Source organism: Ascaphus truei, chromosome 6 (genome assembly GCF_040206685.1).
Source record: "Ascaphus truei isolate aAscTru1 chromosome 6, aAscTru1.hap1, whole genome shotgun sequence".
NCBI classification, from domain to species: Eukaryota; Metazoa; Chordata; class Amphibia; order Anura; family Ascaphidae; genus Ascaphus; species Ascaphus truei.
Window position 1 is genome coordinate 4654569 of NC_134488.1, and position 24946 is coordinate 4679514.

Sequence of the window (24946 nt, forward strand, 5' to 3'; positions counted from 1 at the left end):
CTTTTAATATTTACTGTATTTTAGCAGCACTGTACTGTACAGTATATATCATTTTATATGTATAACATTAGGTTGTTGTATCACCTATGTCAGGGGTGCACAAACTTTTGCAGCTGTCCCCCTGCCTGCTTCCCCAGGTGCTCGCGCCCCCCTTACCTCTGTTCCTGGCATCAATTGACGCGGCGGGGTCATGTGACGTCACATGACACCGCGTTGCCTTGACACGTCAACACAGCCGTCTGAATCTTGTTAAGTTGAGGTTGCAGAGGCCTCACGCGATCCCCCGGCATTTAATTTAAATGCAGTGGGGAAGAGGGTAGGGCCTCTGCAACTGCCGTGCCACCCTAGAAAAATCTTCCCCCCGTTTGTGCACCCCTGCCCTATGTTATAGTATGCATTTTGCAACTCTGATGTATTAAATGTTAAATTTTATATTCTATTAATTTTTCATTATTTAGATATTTACAGCATAGTGTAGTGCACCATACATAGGATTTATTTTTTCTGTGTCACTCTTTGGTACACTTCAATGATATATATATATATATATATATATATATATATATATATGCAAATACAACTGTATGCTCATCTGCATGTCTTAGGCAGGTCTGCAACCCCGCCTTCCCCATTATCACCCAGCATACAGCACTTCCACTGCAGCAAGGGATTCTGGGAAATGACATGCAAATGAGCACACAGTGTCACTTTTTGCCTCAAAAACCATTTTTAACATGGTTCCCTATAGGCTTAAGCTTGCTGCATGGTCACAGCCTTGAGCACAGCCAGGGTTAAGGTGCATACCCAGAAAACCACCAACAGACAGCTGTTTTGACCTTAATGGGTCTCATCAGTGTGGGGCTGGTTAACTGGGTATGCAAAGAGGCTATGGGATAGGCTATACCATAATACTGAGTTACGTTATGGTGAGTAAAAAAAGTGACAAAAACCCTCCACAGGAAAGCAAATATGCAAATACAACTGTATGCTCATCTGCATGTCTTAGGCAGGTCTGCAACCCCGCATTTCCCCATTATCACCCAGCATACAGCACTTCCACTGCAGCAAGGGATTCTGGGAAATGACATGCAAATGAGCACACAGTGCCACTTTTTGCCTCAAAAACCATTTTTAACATGGTTCCCTATAGGCTTAAGCTTGCTGCATGGTCACAGCCTTGAGCACAGCCAGGGTTAAGGTGTATACCCAGAAAACCACCCACAGACAGCTGTTTCGACCTTAATGGGTCTCATCAGTGTGGGGTTGATTCTAACTGTATATGCAAAGAGGCTATGGGATAGGCTATACCATAATACTGAATTAAGTTATGGTGAGTAAAAAAAGTGACAAAAACCCTCCACAGGAAAGCAAATATGCAAATACAACTGTATGCTCATCTGCATGTCTTAGGCAGGTCTGCAACCCCTACTTTTTGCCTCAAAAACCATTTTTAACATGGTTCCCTATAGGCTTAAGCTTGCTGCATGGTCACAGCCTTGAGCACAGCTGTATATATATATATATATATATGTATATATATATGAAAAATGGTAATGTGCACTTACAAGAAAACAAGAGGTAGAAATCACATAAGGGTTTCTTTGCTTTAAAAAGGTACAATACCACTGCTGAGGCTTGAAATCATCTGGCACTCTGTTTGTAGGGAAAGTCAGTGTTTGTTGGTGTCAAATGACACTGGCTCCAATTTCCACACGGCACCAATGTGCTTTAGCTTTCCTCCAGCCTCTGTGTTAAATCAATAGCTCTATAACAGCTGATTACAGCAACACAAGCAAAGAGTCCCTCAGTACACAACACAGCACCTTGTGGCAGTGCCATGGAACAGAAATACCCATGTCTGCCTTCTCTGTTTCAGCCCCCCCTTCCCTTGGCAGTTCTGCCTGCTAGCTGTAATTGGATGTGACTTTCCTTGCAGTTTTACTCCCAGTGCAGATGGAATGGATACATTATGTAGCCCTTTTTCCTTCCAGTCTGTCACACCCCTGGTTGCCCTGGCAACATCTCCAGTCCTCCAAGTTAATGGGCTTTCCAATTCCCCCCCCCCTGTCCTTGCCGACAGTTAGTGCATTCTCACTTCACTTTTAGTGTGACCCTTGCCCCTCACTTCCTTTTCCACCTAAGATCACAGTGCGTACAGACCTGTCTGCATCCACCCCTGGTAAGGCCTTTCTCTCTTACCATAGTCTAACCCCATAGAAGCATCCCACATAGAGAAGCACTCTCTGCCTACACTACACCCACAAGTTCCTGTGTGTTCTACTCCTGCAATAAAGTTAAGAAAGACATTAAGGACTTGTCATGCTTTGGAAGAGGGAAGACATGAGTTAAAGCTAACTGAAGCTATTCATACCTCAATACGTGACCCTAGCTTCAGGATAGGCAGCGTGGTCACGTGTGCGTGATAACGTCACCCGACGGCGTTTCGTCACCTTCAGCTGACTTTCTCAAGGGATCCCTTGAGTGGTATTGTACCTCTTAAAAGCAAAGAAACCCTTATGTGATTTTTACCTCTTGTTTTCTTGTAAGTGCGCATTACCATTTTTTACCTTATAATAAACTCCTATTTTTTAGTAATGCACTAGGGTTGTGCGCTGTTGTCTTTTTTCTTGCAGATTTCCTTGTGGGAGTGATTCTCCCAGATACAGTTGCCTCCCTTTTGCTTTTTGCAATCATCTGATTCCCTACATTTGGATTCATCATAAACTCTGTGCATTCAGGATTGGACGTGTAACTATACATTTTCTATGTATACCATTAGGTTGCAACACCTAAACACCAATTCTATGAGAACAGCCACTGATTTAAATTTTAAGTGTGCATTTTTTAACCAATACTTATTTTACTTAATTACCTTATTAAGCCATAGACCTGTTTTTTTCTCATATATACAATAGGGTTTATATTAACCAATCCCATATCTTTTGAAACAAATAAAACCTGTGAAATACTGGTTTAATCAGCAAAATTATAGGGTATAATTAGAGTCTGGCGATTAAAAAATTAGTTACATCTTCAGGTGTGAGTTTGGGAAGTCCCACCCTATATAACGATCAGAAACTTGGCGAGTTTGGTCTTCACCATACAGGTGTGTGGAAACACATCAAGCCACAATCAAAAGAAATCTCTGAGGACCTCAGAAAAGTAGTTATTAATGCTCATCAATCTTGAAAGGGTTACAAAACAATTTCTAAGGATTTAGGGCTCTACTAATCCACTGTCAAAAAGTTTACAATGGAGAAAGTTCAAGACCACAGCCACTACCCAGGAGCGGTCGTCCTCCGAAATTCTCTCCAGGAACCTGCAAATCATCAAGGAAGTCACAAAGAATTCCAGATAACATCCAATGATCTGCAGGTCACTCTCACCTTGGCTAATGTGAGTGTTCATAACTCAACTATCAGAAAATGACTGAACAAGAATGGTGTTCATTGAAGGATAGCCAGGAGGAGACCATTGCTCTATATAAAGAACATTGCAGCTCGTCTGAAGTTTGCCGAAGAGTAGATCGATGATCCACAAGACTTTTGGAACAATGTTCTCTAGATAGACGTGTCAAAGGTAGAACATTTTGACTTTAATACGAAATGTTATATTTGGCGAAAACCACACACAGCATTTGAACAGAAGAACCTCACCCCAACCGTCAAGCATGGTGGTGGGAGTGTGATGGTTTGGGGCTGCCTCAGGACCTGGACTGCTTGCCATCATTGACACAACCATGAATTCTGTATTGTATCAGAAGATTCTAGAGGAGAATGTCAGGCCATCCGTCCATGAGCTATTACTAAACATCAAAGCAGATCTACAAAACAATGATGGCAGAACAAATTCCGCCTTTTAGAATGGCCTAGACAAAGTCCGGACCTAAACCCCATCAAAATGTTTTGGCAGGACCTGAAGCGAGCTGTCCATGCAAGCAAGTCCTCAAATATCACGGATTTGAAGTAGTTATGTAAGGAGGAATGGGTCAAATTTACTCAAAAGCGATGTGAGAGACTGACCAGCAGTAACAGGAATCGTTTAGTTTATGTCATTGCTGCTCAAGGGGGCGCCACGAGGTACTAAATCTAAAGGTTCACACACTTTTTCACACATAGATATTGCATGTTGAATAATTTGTGGATAAATATATGTTAAAAAAGTATCACGTTTTTTGTGTAATTTGTTTGATCAGGTTATCTTTATCTATTATTAGGACTTGGATTAAGATCTAACAACATTTTAGGTTTGAAATATTTGAAAAACCTAAGGGGTTCGCAAACTTTTTCTAGTCACTGTATATATATGTATCTGTTGAGCCAAACACCAGGTTTGATGAAAGAAGAAAGCACAGCAGAAAATGTGATCAGAAGAATATATTGTCCATAATAACTCACCTGTGGGGTGACTCCGTAATCCCACTTACTGCAGACAATACACATGGATCTCCAACTAACATGCGTGAAATACACGACTAATGTGGAAGCGGGTTTCAGATGATGCGTGTAGATATTTCGGCTCTAGGGAGCTACTGCCAGAAGGATACACGGGTGCCCATGCCTTGAGCGAACAGTTACTGCTGAACCAGGGATTCGCTCGGATCGACTGAATAAGGTGCCCACTGAGATTTTGGAGTTTAATACAGGGACTGTTTGGTATACAATGTGGATTTAAATGCAAGGCTTTTTTTCTTTGCCACCACTGAGCGCCGTCACTGAATTCAGGCATAAACTGCATAATGATCTTTAAGGTGTCTTCATACGATACTATTGTTACTTATGCGTTAGAAATGTATTTTTTGTTTTATGTTAGTTGTCATTACCAGCTTTCCAGTTAGGACTGTAGCAATACTGTACAGTGTTATTTTGTATCTACAGTATATGTAGTTCTTTGCTCTATGTAAGAGGGTATGGGGATTGCACACACTTCACTTTTACGGTTTTGTTGACATGGGGTTGCCTGACAACTAGGTTCAGGCACCTTGTCCCCTTGGGTTTGTTCATGCTTGTACTTCCGGGTTTCCTCACTGTATTTAAACTTCCTAAATTGTACAAAGACATGATGAAGGTCCCTTAGTGGACAGAAACATTTGTTATTATGGACAATATCATAATCTGATCACACTTTCTGCTGTGCTTGTCTTCTTTCAGTGAACCTGGTGTTTAGGTGAAGTATTTATTTATATTATTGCTTTATGGCACGTGCCCTTGTTGTATCTTTTAGATTTTTGAGATGCATCACACACACAAAAGTAAATGACAACTCTGTGTTGATTAGAGCAGCCTCCTGCAATCCCTCATGTAGAGGAAACATGTCTCTGTGTCTTCCCTTTGCTCCACTGCAATGGACATAATGAATCAAATACTACTTAGTGGGGGAGGGGTAGGCACAGACAGCCACCTGCATGTGGGGTATTGCAGAAGATAACTAATTAATGCTGCAACACTAGAAGCTAAAATTCCCTGACTGAACCCTAAGGCCCAGGCCATGGTTAGTGCTTGCTCTCGCTTGCTGCTGCTTGCCACTGAGCCCCTACAGCCGCAATTAAAGCGGCTTTAGTAGGGGCTCGCGCATGCTTTCCCTTGCTTGCTGAGGCGCTTGAACAGAACCGACGTTGAAATTTTAAATTCACGCGCTGACTCCGCTCACGTGACGCCTCAGCAACCAATGGAAGGAGAGAAGGGAAATGTGAATGTGGTACTTATTGTCTGGCGCCAGCGGAGTGAGTGAGAGTGTGTGTGTGTGTGTGTTGATGTGCGTGTGTGTGTTGATGTGTGGTGCTGTCAGCCTGCGGGAGATGGAGGGGGCTTGCGCTGCTGGGGGGGGGGGGGGGGAGGGGGACTGGGTGATGTGCCTCCATCTGCCCGATCCCTGTGGCTGTCAGCCTGCGGGAGATGGAGGGGGCTTGCGCTGCCAGGGGGGGGAGCGGGTGATGTGCCTCCATCTGCCCGATCCCTGTGGCTGTCAGCCTGCGGGAGATGGAGTGGGCTTGCGCTGCCAGGGGGGGGGAGTGGGTGATGTGCCAACGATCTGGCCGATCCATGTGGCTGTCAGCCTGCGGGAGATGGAGGGGGCTGGCGCTGCCGGGGGGGTGGGGGGGAGCGGGTGATGTACCTCCGTCTGCCCGATCCCTGTGGCTGTCAGCCTGCGGGAGATGGAGGGGGCTTGCGCTGCCGGGGGGGGGGGGGAGGGGGGGAGCGGGTGATGTGCCCCCTTCTGCAACGTGTGTCTGTGTGTGTGTGTGTGTGTATGTATGTGTGTGTGCATGTGTGTGTGTGTGCATGTGCATGTGTGTGTATGTATGTGTGTGTGTATGTATGTGTGTGTGCATGTGTGTGTGCATGTATGTGTGCGTGTGTGTGTGCGTGTGTGTGTGCGTGTGCATGTATGTGTGCGTGTGCATGTGTGTGTGCATGTGCGTGTGTGTGCATGTGTGCATGTGTGTGTGTGTGTGTGCATGTATGTGTGTGTGTGCATGTGTGTGCATGTGTGTGTGTATATGTGCGTGTGTGTGTGTACCAGTGTGTATGTGTGCGTGTATGTGTGTGCGTGTGTGCGTGTGTGTATGTGTACCAGTGTGTATGTGTCTGTGTGGTGTGTGATGTGTGCGCGCGAATATATTTATCAAAGTTGCACAATGTTAATAAATAATTTATTCTCACATGTCTTTTTTTTAATTTTTAAAATATTCTATAACACACACACACACACACACACACACACACACACACACACACACACACACACACACACACACACACACACACACACACACACACACACACACACACACACACACACACAGGTTCCCCAGTGACACACAAACACACAGACCACTTCAAAGTGACACACACACACACAGTGATACCCGCCTCCCAAGCGCTTGCTGTCTCCTCTGCCAGGACAGCAAAAAGCTCCTGGTAGAGCGAGGGGCAGCAAGCAAGAGTGAGCAGCACCACCTGAGCGCTTACTATGTCCGAGGCCTAAGGCAGAGATCAGGCAGGGGTAGGGTGACCAGATTTATAAAACAAATTACATCACGTGACACACCTTGATGTCATGACAACGAGACACTGACGGCAGACGGTGACATGTTGCCATGACAATGTGGCATCACGTGATGCCGTGGCGCCATAATGCATCCCGTTGTCATGTCAACTTGATGCCGCGTGACGTCTCGGAGTGTCTCGTTGTCATGGCAATGTGCATTACGTGAAGTCGCGCAGCCATGTTGATGGAATTTGGAGGGGAGGATACAGCCAAAGCCAAGATAAATAAATATATAATAAAAAGATCTAAAAAAATAAGTTATCTCCGGGTTAGCCTTCAATAGAAGGTGGCAACCCTGGCTGCAGTGTGTGTTTGTGTGTATAGAGGTGGGGGCTGCAGTGTGTGTTTGTGGGAATAGAGGTGGGCACCGCAGTGTGTGTTTGTGTGCATAGAGGTGGGCCCTGCAGTGTGTTTGTGTATAGAGGTGGGGGCTTTGCTTGTGCCGTTCAACTCTTACAGCCAGGGCATTATTGGCCAGTTCAAAATGTATTTATTTCCGATTCTTAACATAACACAAACTCTCGTCTCCCCCTCTTCCCTCCCTTTCTCGTTCTCTCTGCTCCCTCACCCCCAGGGTGTGTGCGCGCACTCTCCACAGCCGGCATCCTTCTCCTGCAGCACTAAAAACCGGGACCGCAACTGAAAACCGGGACATTTTGCTTATTAATTGGAAACCGGGACAGCGCACGAAAAACCGGGACTGTCCCGGCTAAACCAGGACATCTGGTCACCCTAGGCAGGGGGCTCTTTCCTAATCCTGACCATCAATAAGACCAGTTCTACAGGGGAGTAGGGGAGAGTTTGGGAGAAAATTTGTTTTTTTAAGTTGCAGGAGGGGGAGCCTAAATGATTTTTATTTAGCTGACGGAGGCCGATTTAAAGCCATGCCGGCTGCACAGTGGGTGTGGTGGGTGGAGAAGGGCAGGACACTGAAAATGTTGAAAATGACAAAAGATTCAAAGTTGTAGTGGTTTTAAATGCTTGGAAATATTAAGAACCACAGGAAAGAACATATTTGTGAGAACAGCATTTGAAAAATAAAAAATATTCAACATTAAGTCGGTGCGTTTGCTTTGGGTTCTAAAATGTGTTTGTGTTTTGCTGGAAATTGACTGGTTCTGATTTGGGATTTGTGTAAAAAAAAAAAATAGGCAAAAAATTTAATAAAACCGTAATTTTTTTTTTTAATGGTATAAATTTGAGCTTTTGAGCAACAGCTTGCAGGTTGTAAACTCAAAAGTTTGCCCAGTTCATAAAATGAATCTGAGGATTAGCCTCTCAAGTTGTTAGTTGAATTTTGCTCAGATTTGAAAAAAAAAAAAAACAATGTACTTGCACCTCCGTACGCACTTAGAACGTCACAAAGTTCAGAAGAATTCTGATTTTTAAACTGTGAACCTGTCCATTATTATGTTTAGGCCTCACTTCCAGTGCTCTAACTCCTCTATTTGATAGGTTCAGGACCACCCGACTGGTGTAAAGTATATCTAGTAACTTAATTGTAGGGCGGGAATCAGACTGTGAAACTGGTGTCCGTGTCGGAAGAAGTCTTATGACATACCACCCTAAATATTTTCAGAGAAAGGTGATACACCTAGAAATTGGTAGAACAGATGAAAACATAAATTGGATCCAATATTTTCTTAACCATAGGTTTGAGCTCTACCAAGGGGTCAAGGTCAGTACAAACGAGATGGACAGTATAGTATCAGCCAACGGAGATACCCATCTGCTTTGTTAAAGTTGGTCTTAAAGGTGGAGAGAGAGGGTGCTGAATGAAGAAATTGTGCAGCTGCTGTTTATTGGCATTAGTACAGAAATTATACGCAAATTGCAGGCTCCCCACACAGGGGTAGAGCAATGCAATTATGCTCTTAAAATCTTTACTGCTACAGGGGATGTGTTGCATTCTTCTTCCTTACAGAAGAGCCTGTGTGCTTGGAAGAATGAAATGGAGAAAAGGGGAAAGGACAAAGGGGAGAGTAGGGAGACAGATGGGAGGGGGGGGGGGGGGGAGTGCAGGGCAGGTATGAGGTGTGTGGACTGCAGAATTTCAAGGGGATACTTAACAGCTTCTATACCATTTATATACTACTTAGAATGGTGGAAAAAAGACAAATAGACTTGTCACCATGTTTCTTGTATTGGATTATTTCTAGGACCAGGTGTTGGGCTACCATTCAGATCAAGCTCAATTCTCCATCTTTGACTGCATTAGACAAGAATGTAAGAGCTGTTTGTGATGGTTTGGTGAGGGAATGTGCTGGAATTATGGGGGTGCTGAACAGCTGAATTAAAATTGAGTTGGGTGTTGCATGACAGATTTGGGAATGGATAAGTATGAGACAGCAGGTGGCTTGTGCTACAAATAAAGACTGCAGAGCAGTATGTTGTGGGGTTTGGAACGGAAAACTCAAACAGCAGAAGGGACTAGACAGAACGATTAGGTTGTAATATCACTGCCTGTAAGGCACAAGACCATGCAGTAGTTGTGGGTAAATATAAAACATGCAAAACATTGTGACCTGCAAAACTAATAAAAAACAACACAACAGGAACTAACTAAGCTTCATCTACAGTAGTTTCTAACAATGCTCTTCTTCAGGCCTGCACAGCTTATAAAGTGAAACGGACCAAACTGCTCCACAGAAAGCAAATTCGGACCGCACTTTAATTAAAAAAAACCCCCCATCATGACTCTTACCTCCCCCCTCCCTCACAACACTTACCTCTCCTCCCCCCCTTCACAACTCTTACCGGGGGAGGGGTCCGGCGATTTCCACCTTCTCCCCTGAAAATTCTACTATTTCCCCTGCAGGTCCTGAAAAAAAATGGCTGCGTGGCGTCAAATGACGCCGTGTGATCATGGCAACGGGACACTGTGACGTCACACAAAATGGCGTCACTACGACGTCACTTAGCGTCCCGTTGCCAGGACCTGCAGAGGAAATAGTAGAATTTTCAGGGGAGAAGACGGTGATCACCGCACCAGCCGCCGGACCCCGCGGGCCGCACAGTGAGTCAGGGCGGGCCGCATGTAGTGCAGGTCTGCCCTACTTGATACATGATAAGAACACAGCTACCCCCAAATCAACCGAGACAGTCCCACTAGGCCTCATGGCTCATTATCCGCTAGTTGTTTGCAGGGTCAGTCCCATATAAAACTAAAGTGAATTAATGACAGCCACATGTTTAGTAAGTTGAAACCAAATTGATGCATTTAAAATTATTTTAAAATATATTTTTCGGTAAGAAGAATTTCCTTTGCTCTCATTGACGAGAGGGGCTCTGAATTGAGGGCTGGCTGTCAATATTGTTTGCATCACTTAGCCTACAATGAACAGCTACCTTACCTTTTTGGTTCAACAGTGTGCCTCATTCTCCCTAGATTGTAAACTCATTACCTCTTTGTATCGGTTTGTGCAAGTTTGTCATCACCTGTATGTACTGTAACTGTTTATGTTTTTATAATGTTTTATAATGTACATAACTTTAATAGTTAATTAATAGTTAATTATATCATTATAGTTATATTTATTATAGTTTAATTTATTATAATATAGTTTTTATAATGTAGATACTCCACTGTACCACGCTGCGGAATATGTTGGCGCTTCTCAAATAAACGGTAATAATAATTACTACTGTGAAGCGCTATGTACATTAATGGCGCTATATACATACATACATAATAAGTAATGCCATTTATTCACACCATTTCCTGTTTGAGTCAAAGTATCAGAAAAAATAGATATAACTGCTCGCCTATATAATCTTAGTCCTAATTGTAAAAGGTAGGTGCAGGAGAGGTAAACAATATATATATAGTACAGAGAGAACTCAAAAGAGATGAGTTCAAAGCACCCCACTATTTGCACTTTATTACCAAAGTATACAAATAGATTCTCCTTTGTGCCAAACAGTCAGATCCCTTACAGGGAACTGTGAGCGACGAAAAAACAAAAAAGTTTTATTACATAAATAATTATACATATGTAGCAATTCAGTATAAAAATCCCTTCTCTCTTCTCCACCACTCCTCTGTGGGGAATTTTATAATTTTAACTATTGAGTGTATAATTATTTATGTAATAAAACTTTTTTGTTTTTTCGTCGCTCACAGTTCCCTGTAAGGGATCTGACTGTTTGGCACAAAGGAGAATCTATTTGTGTACTTTGGTAATGAGTGCAAATAGTGGGGTGCTTTGAACTCATCTCTTTTGAGTTCTCTCTGTACTATATTGAGTCAAAGTATATAATTCGAAGAGATAAGATACAGACTAAAAAAGGCAATTACCTAATATTAACTATTACCTATTACTGTCATTAGTTCAATTTAGTCCTAAATGGGAATACAACTTGACACTTTTCACCGCTGAAGGAATCACACCACATGGAAACTGCATAAAATGTTATATTATTCTTGATAAACCTACACCATTAAGAATGCTCAGCAGGAGCCTCCTGGAGAGAAAAAAAAGGCTCGTCTGGGGTTATATTTCTGATTCTTAAGTGTTAATGGTAAGATGTACTTATTTATCATTGTACTATTTGATAGGACTTATAGGATGTATAGTGTTGAGTACAGTAGGTAGTCAGGGGAACAATAAAGTCGTACAGAACAGTGGCTATGTACTGTATGGGCCTCAGATAGTCCCAGGACACAATAGTGTGTGAAATCAATTTGGGGGCATTACAAAGTCACTGCAGTCACTATAGTGCTGTTAAAAAAACAAATACCCCCCTTTGTGGTGTTCTTCTCTCTGATTTTCTGAGTATGAGCTAGGAAACATAGGAAAAGTAACATTCAAAAAGTAAACAATGCGTAAATAATAAATCCAGCTGGAGTAACACACTATCCTCCAGCCAGGATTAGTCCTTAATCATGCTGGCCAAGTGGATGACCAAAGACTGCAAATATCTCAATGCATTCCATGTGACAACAACAGGTTCGGGGTTTCCTGTCCCTTCCCTGGGGGGTGCTTGTTAGTAAAAAGCGATAAGGCTATACTACATACAGTGTTAGACTTTCAGACCCCATCCAGAGTCCTTTGGGGAAATATCCAGTGGGTTCAAAATGCCCAGTTTGTAGCAAATATGTAAGATTTGTTTTTAACGAACTGCAAGCTCTGTATCAAGGGACATGCAGTAACTGGTTGTGTTCTATGCAGATGTTTTGAGGTATAATCCATTGTTGGGATTTTGAAAGGAGAAAGGAATTTTGAGAAAATGCTAGTGTTCCTTCAGGCATACAGTAAGACTATTAGCATTTCATCCACCTTGTCAAAACCAATGTAACCCTTTCTCTGTCAGAGAGATCAATAAGTCAATCCACTGCATTTCCAGTAGACATAATATCTTTATAGAGGTAAAAGCCTACAATACATTATATTTGCTAGAAGAGCTTACAACCCTGGACCCTCACGTAACAAAAGGTTAACACCCCCAAGGACTCAAGCGGACAGGATCTGGTTAGACAGATACATTAATGCACATGGAAGAGGTACCTGAACTGAGTGGGTAGAGACTCAGTACCTCAGAATAGCACGCTGGCCCCGGCCTTACACTATCCATCTCCAAATCTGCATTCATTTGGGAAGGGAGAGGGAAGACAATGTGAGATAAAGAAGGACATTGGCTAGGACAAACCAAGCGTAAACTAGGAGCATGAAGCAGGAATGCCACATGGCTCAAGGTTAACAGAAAAGTGAAGAGATTTCAAAACACAAACATTGTTAATGCTGCCATGCTTCTAATGCTACCTTCAACTGGGCGTATTCATTGATATGTGTAAAGAGGCCTTTTTTTATGGTGAAACTGAGTTATATTAGTGTTTTTTACGTTCTTGCACTTCTTTTTTTTTTTTTTAAGTTCAACATGAAACTCCATATAGTGATTATTACATTATAAAGTATAGTGTCAGAGAATTAACTAGGGTTGGATAACGTCTCACTATCCCATATTTCTTTATTTAAAAAGACATTATTCATTGCAGTGTACATATGAATGACATTTTCTTTACTTGGTGTTCCGATAACTAAAGAGCATAATTTACCCCCTTAACACAGAACACTAAATGAGGACACAACACAATGGAGCATGTATATCTTTTTAGACTAATCTCATTGATGCTTTACCTCCAAACTGAAATATGCTGCTTGTACTTTATTTCCATTCTTTATAGAGTAAATTCTTTGCTGCTTCTATGCTCCACATTTACCCATTTTTCTACAAAATACTCAATAAGGTATAAGGCAGATAGATATGAAATGTAATTCACACTGCACCTTAAATAGATACCAACAGAACTACTCCTTCCTGCCTGGTGCTCTCGCTTCTTTGAAAGGCCCCTCCCCCCCCGTACCAGTATGGAACCTGGTCCCCAAATGCATGGTATCAAGCAGACCAAAAAGTAATCAACTCAAACATTGGGCAAGCACATCTCCTAATTGCTCATAACATTACAAAATAATGTAGCACAGGTACAATGACCAACTCTATAATCCATTACATTTAAACAATGTTCCTTTCTAACATGCTTGTTATCCGATGTATTTTGGGGGTTTGTTCTGGAAGTGCACTTCTTTGTCTGTGCCCCTTTAGTGAACCCCCTACCTTTTTTTATTTGCTTTTCACATTGCTGACCATAGATGGCCCTGTGAATAACCATACCCTCCAACCTGCAGCACATGCATTATAGAAAAAAGAGAGATACAGTAGAGAGAGATAGAGACAGACAGAAGACATGGAACCGTACAGGGGGGAAAGTAGCTCCAGGAAGCCGGCCTCATTCCGTGTGCAGGGGAGACTGGAGGGGAACAGATCACAATGAAAACAGAAAAAAAAGGATTAAATAAGCAAACAGGCAAAGCAGAACTATCTTTAACCATTTCACTGCTGGCTAAGCCTGCACTGCAGAGCACGGCTCTGCTCCAACAACGAATGGCATGATCATTCTTGCAGTATGCAAAAGCTAGGACCTTTAATATCTGATTTTCCATCTGTCCAACTTCAAAGTGCCTTAACCATTCTCAGCCAGGAGAACCACCAAATATTGTTCTACAATGTACGGTAGGGCCTTTTGGTGGAGAACGGATTAAACTATTTTGGCAAGAAGAGATAACAGCATATGTCAGCAATCCTACGTAAAAAAACTGTATGTCACGATTTGCCTTTGTTACAAAAATGTTTAGAGTGGTCTACTGCAATTTGTTCATATATAGTAATGAGATTACTTGTGACCAGACCCTTTTCATGGTTCTTTTGTTTGTGTAAAATATGAGATTCAAAGAAATGAGGATGAATAACAGAGAAAAGATTGAGAAGAGAACACAAAACAAAGACATGAACACACAACGAAAAGTTAATTAGCCCCCCGGGGCAGTAAGTACTGGTGTATAGGTGTATCATACGCAGCTCATCTACTGAATGGATTCTAAACCATAGAACTGGTGGACTATGACACAAATGCTGGTGTAATATATTTTGAAGGCAATCAATCATCTGCATTTAACCTTTTAAACAGATCACAGTCACTTTTCAATGTGTTCTTACGTGGGACTACATCTTAAACTTGTTTGTATTGCAGGGTTGCAAACCTGTCAGACATGCGAATATATCCACAAGTGGTATTTTTATTGGTCTTCCATACACATTCTTGTGCTTTTTAAATTGCAGACTTGATTACTAAACCACTAAGCCTCAAGACTGTGAGCAATTTGACCCGGGTTTAACATACTGGCAAGCACCAAATTTAGATAAGCCCATAGGACAGGTTTTCAGAGATTGTATTGTTGTCTAGGTGCTGCATACAGTGCATTGTGGTTTGGCAGAACATAAAATAAAATACCATATATACAATGCAATGTAGACAATACAGAGTACATCAAAGTAAGATTGATCATTTCCAACAACTGCATATCTCCTGCATATAAACACACACACACACACACACACACACACACACACACACACACACACACACACACACACACACACACACACACACACACACACACACACACACACACACACACACACACACACACACTATTTGCAAGGTATGTTGTAAAGAGTAAAAAACGAGCCCATGAACATCAAGGCCCTACTTTCAATCACTTATGATTAGAAGGATGTGCTGATAGACCACTGGCATCAGACTAATATCTTTCATTAATAACGGGTATGTCCCTGGCATCCTAACAGATATAAAAATGACAGCCTCTGAAGCTCTGTTCATTTTTTTGTGCCTGGGAAACAGGAAGATTTCATGTGTAAGATGTATGGGGCAGAGCTTTGAACAGCACTATGTACACTGCAGGGCTATGAAACAAAAAAAAATGTTTACAAAGCCTAGGATCAAATAGAGTCTGAAGTTTTACAGCAGATAGGAACATGGGTAAACAAGGTGGGCCAAGTGGTTCTTATCTGCCAATTTCTATGTTTCTATGTCAATGGATTACCAGCAAATAGTGAGGTATCTTGAACAATGCTTTATTGATGTCACATTATGTTCTACTGAATGGAAATTGCAACTGAATTTTTTTTAATTACAAATTCCATTTTGTAATTTTGAAGGCAAAAACAATTCCCTTACAGGAAGCAATGCTTGTTGTGTATAATAGCTTACATGTGTTTTAATCAAATTCAGATGTTAACTACATTGCTGTAAGATGGTTGATTCACGGTTATTCCCTCAACGGTGAAGGCGTTAACTTTGTTGAACCTTTTCGGCAACACTGTACCACTACTCATTTCAGGTCCTAAGCTGTTGAAAATGAGAATGTGGTCTCACTTTGCTGTCGGAAAGATGTGTTTGTGTGTCCCATGCTCAGACTTGATAACCCAGGATGTATCTTCTAGAATGGAGGTTATAAAGCACATTTACCCTGCCAGTGACTGTATTGATTTCAGTTTGTGTAAGTTTGAAATATGTGAAGATAAGCACATTCAGACCTGTATACTGTATATGTATCCTGGGCACAAGAATTACAGGGCCTGCTTTCACTGAAATCACATTTTGTGGCAAGATTGGTACAGAAGTTAGAAAATATCTTAAGTTTTATACATCTTCATTAAAAGACATTCAACAAGTGACACAGTTGGGCAAATGACTTGTGTATGACATGATGTCACGGTGGACAGAACATGATGGCACAGACTGAACAATGATTAAGACGTTAAAACAGAGGTGAGAAGAGGCATAATGTGATGTTGTACAGGCAGAAATAAAAACACATTCTGTACACTAGCATAAATGTGTTTGTGCCGGTGGGGTAAAAGAGAAAAATGACGTGCATGGCAATCACTTACCTGGCTTGGGCACAGAGTTTGTCATTGATTGAGGGACTTTGTCATTGATTAACTCAACACACTCACTGGGGAAGAAGCCCACCTGTGCAGAAAAGCATAGATATGTTACCCAAGCAGTACATCTAGTGCTGTGCAAATTGCATCACACTTCACAAACTTAATTCCCTAATTCCTAACCTGTATGCTAGACAAGTGTTGCTGGACCCATTAAGGGCAAGAGGTTAATGTGCCAAGAAGATCCCAAACAGCCCATTCAAATGATGTTCCTCATATCTTAAACAAAGATTCCACCAATGAGCCAAGGTAGATTAACCAACTGCCTTACCTAACTGTATGGAATACTATTGTTGTAAATGTAAACACTGCAATTATGTGTATAAAGAATAATATAATTATAATAATTTTATGCAAATGATCACATTCAAGATTTCCCATTCACCTACCTGAAATCCATGTTTTCCCCTCCACCAAGTGGTCAGCTCCTTTGGGGGCATATCAATAACAGACACAATGTCTCCCACCTGGAAAAACAAAGGAGTTTATCGCCATCATATAATATCAACCAGAGGGGCCACATAAAACCATACAGCCTCACAGATCGATATTTAATTAACTACAGATATGTCACAGGAAACCCATGGGTTAAAAAAATTATAGTGTATAAGCCTCTGAAGCAAGTGAACGGAGTTCAAATCTTCTTGTGTCCTTTGCACCAAAAATTAGATTGTATGTTTCATGGGGCAGAAACTTGTGACTTCAAAAATTCTATGTACTGTGTACACTGCAAATCTATGTAAGAAATCCATGACCTTGTCACTATAGAAAGTTCATGAATAACCATGAGGAATTCTTATATGCATCCAGTATAATGCATGCTAAATTGTTAACAACCCTGCCGTTAGGTAAACAAAATATCATTTCTCATGAGGCTGCAGCCCCTGTCTACTTTTCCAATTTGTCTGTCTGCAATACAGGTGACAGGCCAGAAGAACGGAAAACCCCCACACGTTTACCACCAACATATGCTAATGTTCAGAGGAAGCTTCCAATGCTTTAGCACTTGCTCTTAGGCCAGGTCCCCGCTGGCTACTGCAGCGCCCACTGTGGCGGACGCTGCAGGGACAAGAGCCGCCCCACAATGGGGCCGGGCCCGCTGCGAGAGGGGGCCGCCACTCTGCGCCAACAGAAACTCCTTCTCTCAAGAAAATTGAGATCAGGAGTCGCGACGGATCGCTAGACCACACCCCCAACGGTTCAGCCAAATGAGGGCAAACCTGCGGTTTGACGTCACTGCCGCGCCGTCACTCCCCCTGTCTTATCCCCTGCAGCTCACTGCAGACCGGGGGACTCGGCTGCACGCCCGCCAGCCTCGCAGACGCGCGTTCAGCGGGGCCGTAGCTTTATGCTTTCTTGTCACAGCGATCCTGCAAATAAGAAGCGTTCGACAGCAATACAGGTACCTCAAATGACAGCTCGTCAGGGGCCTGAGCATTATACCGCTTTATGACATGGGCAGCGGCGATGGCTGGGACGTTGATGGAGGATTCTTCATGCACAAGCAAATGATTCCCTTTGTTATCGATCTACAAAAGACATGACAGGAGAATGGCAGCTTTGCAGACATAGAACCAGCTTGGGCAGAGAAAGAACAAGTGCTGCAAGGTAAAGTTGTACATTTTCAGTTGTACATCCATGTAAAAATTCCAGTTCAGTTACATTATGCCATTGTAATTAGGTTTGAATCTGGTATATATAGACAAAATGCCACGCATACAGTATGATATTGTCTGATGCGCAACAATTCTCTCTTTCATACATGTTATGTTGCACATATAATATATGATTCAAATGGTTAATTAATATATTTTGATTAGTTTGAGTCGCAGTAGGATAGGATTTAGAGTTGTAATGGGATTGCAGCTGTGTAGTGTTGTCTGAGTGAGGGGGGCTCTATGGGTGACATTTGAGTGACTTTCACCAACTTTGGTTGGGTCTGATCCAATCGTGAGAGTGTATGGCAGATTGACAGTAGTTATAAGATCTTTCCAGGAGACATGCTATATTTGGTAATAAACTTGTCTGGAGGATGGGCAGTTCCTCATCAGATAGGACATCAGTTTTAAGCTGTCGATCTTTATCTAGTATTAGAATTAGTAGAAGCAAGGGCTGATTTAGGGATATTATCTGGATAAATATTCAGCAGTGTGTAGCCAGGAGGAGGAAATAGGGGATTACACTCAGGAGGATGGCAGGAGGATTACACAGAGATGGAAGAAAGAATAACACCAGGAAAAATGAGGAACCAAAACATTTTAGCAAGGAAAAGGCAAACCTCTGCTGTTTACTCTGCTCTGCACTCACTTGGCTCATAACAGATTCATTCAAAGTTACGTACCTTTGTGATCATGAATTGCTACTTATTTTAACTATGTCATTTATTCTGACCACTTAGAAATGTTACTCTATCCACTACAAACTCCGCCCTCCTGGCCCAAACACAATATCATCACACACCCTAGATTACTCAAAAGCCTTTAATTATCTACTGAATGTTGGTGAAGAACTCTGAAAACCAGCTCACCAATCACTACTCATTCTAATGGCAAACATCACAAATTTACAACTTGCAAACAACTACTCACGTTTCTATTTATACTGTTAATCTCTTTAGCAGGCGATATTGAACGTAACCCAAGCCCTCCCTATTCAACTCTGTCACAAACCCCTGAGAATACCCCTTTCAAATTCCAAAAAGGTCTATCTGTCGCCAATATAAATATCTGGAGACTGCTGCCCAAACTGGGTGAATTAAGGGCATGGTGCCCTATGCATAAACCCAAAGCCACCATTCTCACAGAAACATGGCTAACCCCTAAAACTCTCGATGCAACTATTGCCATAGGGATACTCCATATCTCGGAAAGACAGGTCAAACATAGGAGGAAAGGTGTTATTTTATATTGCAGACACCTTACAATTTACCCTGCTAAATTTCCCCCCAAGCCCACCCTATTTTGAAATCCTAGTTGGCAAATTCTGCCTTCCCTTTTCTAAGCCCGGTCTTATTACTGGCATCTATCGCCCCACTAAAGCCCCACTACATTCCCTGACTGATATCAGCCAGTTTCTTGGCTCAATTTCCTCTCTGAATGAGAAGAGCGAGCTGCTAGTTTCTTGGGGATTTCAATTATAATTGGCTCAACCCTAAAAACAACAAAATCCAGATACAACTCAAGACACTTAACCTAACGCAACTTATTTCCCAGCCCACACGGACAAACCAGAAATCTCACAACTATTCCTTGCTAGACTGGATTCTCTCCTCTAGTCCCAGCAGAATCCAATACTCTGGCATCCTACCTGACCGTTTCAGTGACCATGCAATAGTGTACTGTGTAAGGAAAATCAGATCACCTCAATCAAGCCCTAATGTTCTCCTCACTAGAACATTTAGAAACTTTAACCCACAACAGTTTCTGGCTGATCTTACCAGCTGTCCTGGGTACAGAATTGACTTAATTCCCAACCCCGATACCGATCTCTACTATTTCCAATCCGAGTTCTTAAAACTCTGTGATACCCATGCTTCCCTACGCAGAATAAGAATATGGGTGGGCAACCTTCCGTTGGTTACAACCAATCTTATATCCCTCTACCATCTTAGGGATGGGTTGTGAAAAAGCTACAAAGTAACTGGCACTACCAAGGATCTTAATAACTACAGATGATATATACACACATAGGAGGTAGGATTGTAGAAAATCCTATCCCCACAAGAATCCCTCACAATTGCACTCATGTGATGTAATTATTGCTAGGATAACAGTGATCCAGGATAGTATCCTATATAACCAGTCATAGTGAGTAGAAAAAAACAAAAAATCATTTATTAACTGCTGCAAAATAACACACTGGGTGTGTAATATATACAAGGGAATTAAAATATTGGCAGTGGAGTGTGACTAAAAATAGGGGAGTACTCATATATGTGAGGAGATAGTCTTATTCCCTACATAGGGGTTAATACTCCGAGTAAAGAAACTTCACCACAATTAATCACAGTACAGGGAGCTAGACTGTGCAAGTTTATCTACTGGATAATAAGTGAGGGCTAATACCCACTAAATGTAGATAATTGAGAGAGACACTTGTACTCTATATGATATATTGGGGAGATGTACAGGCATACCCCGCATTAACGTACGCAATGGGACCGGAGCATGTATGTAAAGCGAAAATGTACTTAAAGTGAAGCACTACCTTTTCCCACTTATCGATGCATGTACTGTACTGCAATCGTTATATACGTGCATAACTGATGTAAATAACGAATTTGTAACAGGCTCTATAGTCTCCCCGCTTGCGCACAGCTTCGGTAAAGGTTGGGAGACGGTATTGCTTTTCAGGACGTGCTGACAGGCGCATGCGCGAGCTGCCGTTTGCCTATTGGGCGATATGTACTTACTCGCGAGTGTACTTAAAGTGAGTGTACTTAAAGCGGGGTATGCCTGTAAATATCAAAAGTGTAACACTATATATTCCTCCAATATGTCATAGATACGCAGTCCTAAGAGAGGTAGTGAGACAGCAAATAATCTGTCACTATATCCCTTCAGTAAGGACACAATTAGAGATTGAACTAGTGTCTCTCAGTATGAAACTTGCCAACACAATTGAATGACAACACTGGATATTAGTCACAAAAGGTTTGAAGTGAATGATATATTATGGAGATATAGCTATTCAGTATCGAATCCCCATAAGTTAACACATAATGTCATATTGGGATAGTTCTAGACAAGGTTACAAAATAACACATGCGCTATTGCTAAATCTCTATGCAAAAAGACAGTGTAGAAATCTAATTAAATCTTTCAGATTGTGACTACAAAGTACAGAAATTGCAGCATTGCACTCCGGTCACAATAGATAGCATATAACACCCTGGTTATTGCAGATGTAAAAGTGGAATATAGCCATTGTAATATAGATGTAGCATATAGTAGCAATTTCTGTACTTTGTAGTCACAATTTGAAAGATTTAATTAGACTTCCACACTGTGTCTTTTTGCATAGCGATTTAGCAATAGCGCATGTGTTATTTTGTAACCTTGTCTAGAACTATCCCAATATGACATTATGTGTTAACTTATGGGGATTCGATACTGAATAGCTATATCTCCATAATATATCATTCACTTCAAACCTTTTGTGACTAATATCCAGTGTTGTCATTCAATTGTGTTGACAAGTTTCATACTGAGAGACACTAGTTCAGTCTCTAATTGTGTCCTTACTGAAGGGATATAGTGACAGATTATTTGCTGTTTCACTACCTCTCTTAGGACTGCGTATCTATGACATATTGGAGGAATATATAGTGTTACACTTTTGTTATTTACATCTCCCCAATATATCATATAGAGTACAAGTGTCTCTCTCAATTATCTACATTTAGTGGGTTTTAACCCTCACTTATCATCCAGTAGATAAACTTGCACAGTCTAGCTCCCTGTACTGTGATTAATTGTGGTGGAGTTTCTTTACCCAGGGAGTATTAACCCCTATGTAGGGAATATGATTATCTCCTCACATATATGAGTACTCCCCTATTTTTAGTCACACTCCACTGCCAATATTTTAATTCCCTTGTATATATTCCACACCCAGTGTGTTATTTTGCAGATATTAATAAATGATTTTTTGTTTTTTTCTACTCACTATGACTGGTTATATAGGATACTATCCTGGATCACTGTTATCCTAGCAATAATTACATCACATGAGTGCAATTGTGAGGGATCCTTGTGGGGATAGGATTTTCTACAATCCTACCTCCTATGTGTGTATATAGTATTCAATCATTCCCTTGTGCACTTGTGATATCTTTTATTTACTAAGTTGTTATAATAGGAGAGCGGCGGATCTTGTTATATTTTGATAACTACAGATGCCTGCGGAATATGTGCACAAGGCACACAAAAGCACAATATAACTCTGACCATCTTCACCAGAATACATCAAATCCAGCTAACTTCTGGAAAGTCATCAACAATATATTTCAGCCTTCTAGCCCTCAACAACCATGTACAGTAATATCATGAAGGGGGATATTACTCTGACAAATTCCACTGGCATTGCAAATGCATTCAATGAGTACTTTGTGGGGTGTGCTACTAACTTATTAGTGAAATGCAACCCGAAATACAAACATGAACCTGATTATGGGCGTACCCCTATTGCCCCACCCTCTCCCAACACTGCCCACAATTTTCAATTTGTTCCAGTATCTGAAGAGGAGATTACACAAGCGCTCCTCAAATTAAAACAAAGCAGCCAATGTGGACCTGACCTACTGCAATCTAAATTCCTACGACTTGGTGCCCCAGCCATTGCCAAACTGCTTGCTTCCCTAATCAACTCTATCCTGTCTGCAGGTCATATTCCCAAGACCTGGAAAACTGCCAGAGTTGTCCCAATCTTCAAAAGTGGGGACAAAAACACTATCTCAAACTACAGGTCAATCTCACTTCTCCCAATACTATCCAAAGTCATGGAAAAATGTGTTAATTCCCAATTAAGCGATTACTATACCAAGACAAATTTCCCTAGCCAATTCCAATCTGGCTTTTGTCCCAAACACTTCACGGTAACTACCCTCCTAAAAGTTTACAAAAGAGATCCAGTGTGCAACGGAACGGGGACAACTCACTGGTGCAATATTCCTAAATTTTGCAAAGGATTTTGATTCTGTTGATCATTTTATCTTGCTAAACAAACATCAGAGCTCTGGAATAGGGAACCATGCTTTAAACTGGTTTCATTCCTACCTATCAGGTAGAACCCAACATGTGTGTATCTCGGGCACTAACAGCAACTGCTTGGATATCACCTGTGGTGTCCCGCAAGGCTCTGTTCTGGGGCCCCTACTCTTTTCAGTGTTCATTAATGATCTTCCGACAGCTTGTAAGGGAGCTTTAATATGCACACAGCCCTAACCTATCGGACCTTGGACACTTACTCTACTTCATCCTGACTTATTGAGACTTGAAACTCAATACAGTATGCTGCTTTGTCCTCCAATGCAACTACAACACACCACTGCAAAATGCTCAAAAAACTAGATTGGTCATCACTTGAGTCTAGGCTCAAAGTTAATCTTTCATGTCTTGCCTTCAAATACTTTCTGGGCAAGTTACCATCTTTCTGAATAAGCTCCCCACCCCTACCACATGCAGCACTAATCATCTGAGATCTGACTCCAAAAGACTGTTTATGGTCCCAAGGCTCAACAAAGTATCCAACCACTCCTCCTTCTCTTACCGTGCATCCCACAACTGGAACAATCTACCAGAGACTCTCACATCCACCACCAGTTTAAGTTCTTTAAAAACTAAAGCGGTCTCCCATTTTAATCTGGTCTGTAACTGTTACATACACCTATAATATATATTATCTCTAACTGTGCATGTAATGTCTTGTCTATAATGTATAACCCTGTTCACTTAATGTAACTATGTATTTGTAACTATGTATTTGTCATCATAACTCTATGCCTATGACATACTTGAGAACGAGTGGTAACTCTCAGTGTATTGCTTGCTGGTAAAACATTTTAGAAATAAATAAATACGATCAAACACAAGGATTTTACTTAGGAACAGAATAATATGCAACCATCTTTGAAGATATAACTTATTTGATGTCACTGCCATTTTGTACTATTTTTGTATGTGAGTATTTATCTTCAAAATAACCGTTTCTTTGTATGTGCTAAACTCACATAGGCTTCTTGCTGTTTCAAGTTGCTAAATTGGAATAGACCTCTAAGAAAAAGTGATTTTGTTTTTAACTTTTCAAACCTGTGGATTACTTTGTGGCACATTTTGACGACTGATAATCCCCATTTTGCATAAGTAACAACTTGTATAATAATATAATCATTTTTTTTTATAAATTAAACCTCTGGTGTGAAGTAGGATTAAACCAGTTGTAATTAAGATGTCTATGTAATTTGATTTAGTAAGGATTAAATTGTGATATGAGCTGGGCTGAATAGTCTGGGGATATCTATTTGTCTCATTTACATGACGTAAATCAGTGATTGACTTCCTGCACACAAGAATCGCATTACACCAAACTTGAAAGCAGTAGGCATGAAATCGAAAGTCAGTCTCTGATTACTCCTCTAAATTGTGCTGTAAAGCTGAAAAATCAAAAAAGATCCATACAACTCTAAAGCAGCAGTATATTAATTTTATCTGGTCTGCAGGTCTTCTATTTTGCCTTTTGTAAGTAGGCTTTGAGTGGCAGATTTGATGTATGTAGTGTCAGTACTTCAGTTAAGCAACATGAGGAAGCTCTAACCTACCTCCATCCACGTCAAGGCTGGTCCACAATTGATTTTGTTACCGCCGATAGCTGAGAGCCGTGACAGGTAAGCCATCAGCATGTGCGTGACCAGCTGGGGAAAAACAAATAGTAGTAGCTTGGCACTGTACAACATTTCACATCCAGATATCTCATGCTGTAGCACCACTTTACAAAAAAAAATTGTTTAACACAAATATAACCACAGTATAAG

The 24946-nt window shown here is 41.3% G+C and overlaps 1 protein-coding gene across 16 annotated transcripts in view; it reads right to left on the reverse strand.

Annotated features, from left to right (window-relative positions):
* Positions 1-24946, reverse strand: part of ARHGAP32 (Rho GTPase activating protein 32) — a 516520-nt gene that overhangs the window by 92942 nt on the left and 398632 nt on the right. For 11 of the 16 annotated variants that reach the window (XM_075603325.1, XM_075603322.1, XM_075603326.1 and 8 more), the window contains 6 exons: positions 24734-24826; positions 17823-17945; positions 16806-16883; positions 16363-16444; positions 13808-13858; positions 12558-12632 (listed from right to left, as the gene is read on the reverse strand). In XM_075603325.1, coding sequence (XP_075459440.1) covers positions 12558-12632; positions 13808-13858; positions 16363-16444; positions 16806-16883; positions 17823-17945; positions 24734-24826 — 502 coding nt within the window. Of the gene's footprint in view, positions 1-12557; positions 12633-13807; positions 13859-16362; positions 16445-16805; positions 16884-17822; positions 17946-24733; positions 24827-24946 lie in introns of those variants that run through there. The other 5 variants (XM_075603328.1, XM_075603327.1, XM_075603318.1 and 2 more) reach the window with 3 other exon arrangements.